The 237-nt window shown below is 36.3% G+C and overlaps 1 protein-coding gene across 1 annotated transcript in view; it reads left to right on the forward strand.

The window, feature by feature from the left end:
- Positions 19–237, forward strand: part of LOC109350428 (uncharacterized mitochondrial protein AtMg00810-like) — a 1,187-nt gene continuing 968 nt past the window's right edge. The window contains exon 1 of the mRNA XM_019591666.1: positions 19–148. Coding sequence (XP_019447211.1) covers positions 19–148 — 130 coding nt within the window. The remainder of the gene's footprint in view (positions 149–237) is intronic.

A 237-nucleotide genomic window follows, 5' to 3' on the forward strand; every position in this document is an offset into this window, starting at 1 on the left:
CTTCATGAAGAAGTTTATATGAAGCCACCTCCTGGTTTACTTCCTACTGATTCTCCCCTTGTATGCAAACTGCACAAATCAATATATGGCTTAAAGCAAGCTAGCCGTGAATGGCATACTACCTTATCCTCTAAACTTATATCCCTTGGTTACATCCATTCTCAAGCTGATCAAGCTTTATTCACAAAATCTTTTACCAATTCTTTTACTGTTATTCTCATTTATGTGGATGATTTG

Source organism: Lupinus angustifolius, chromosome LG06, assembly GCF_001865875.1.
Source record: "Lupinus angustifolius cultivar Tanjil chromosome LG06, LupAngTanjil_v1.0, whole genome shotgun sequence".
Taxonomy (NCBI): Eukaryota; Viridiplantae; Streptophyta; class Magnoliopsida; order Fabales; family Fabaceae; genus Lupinus; species Lupinus angustifolius.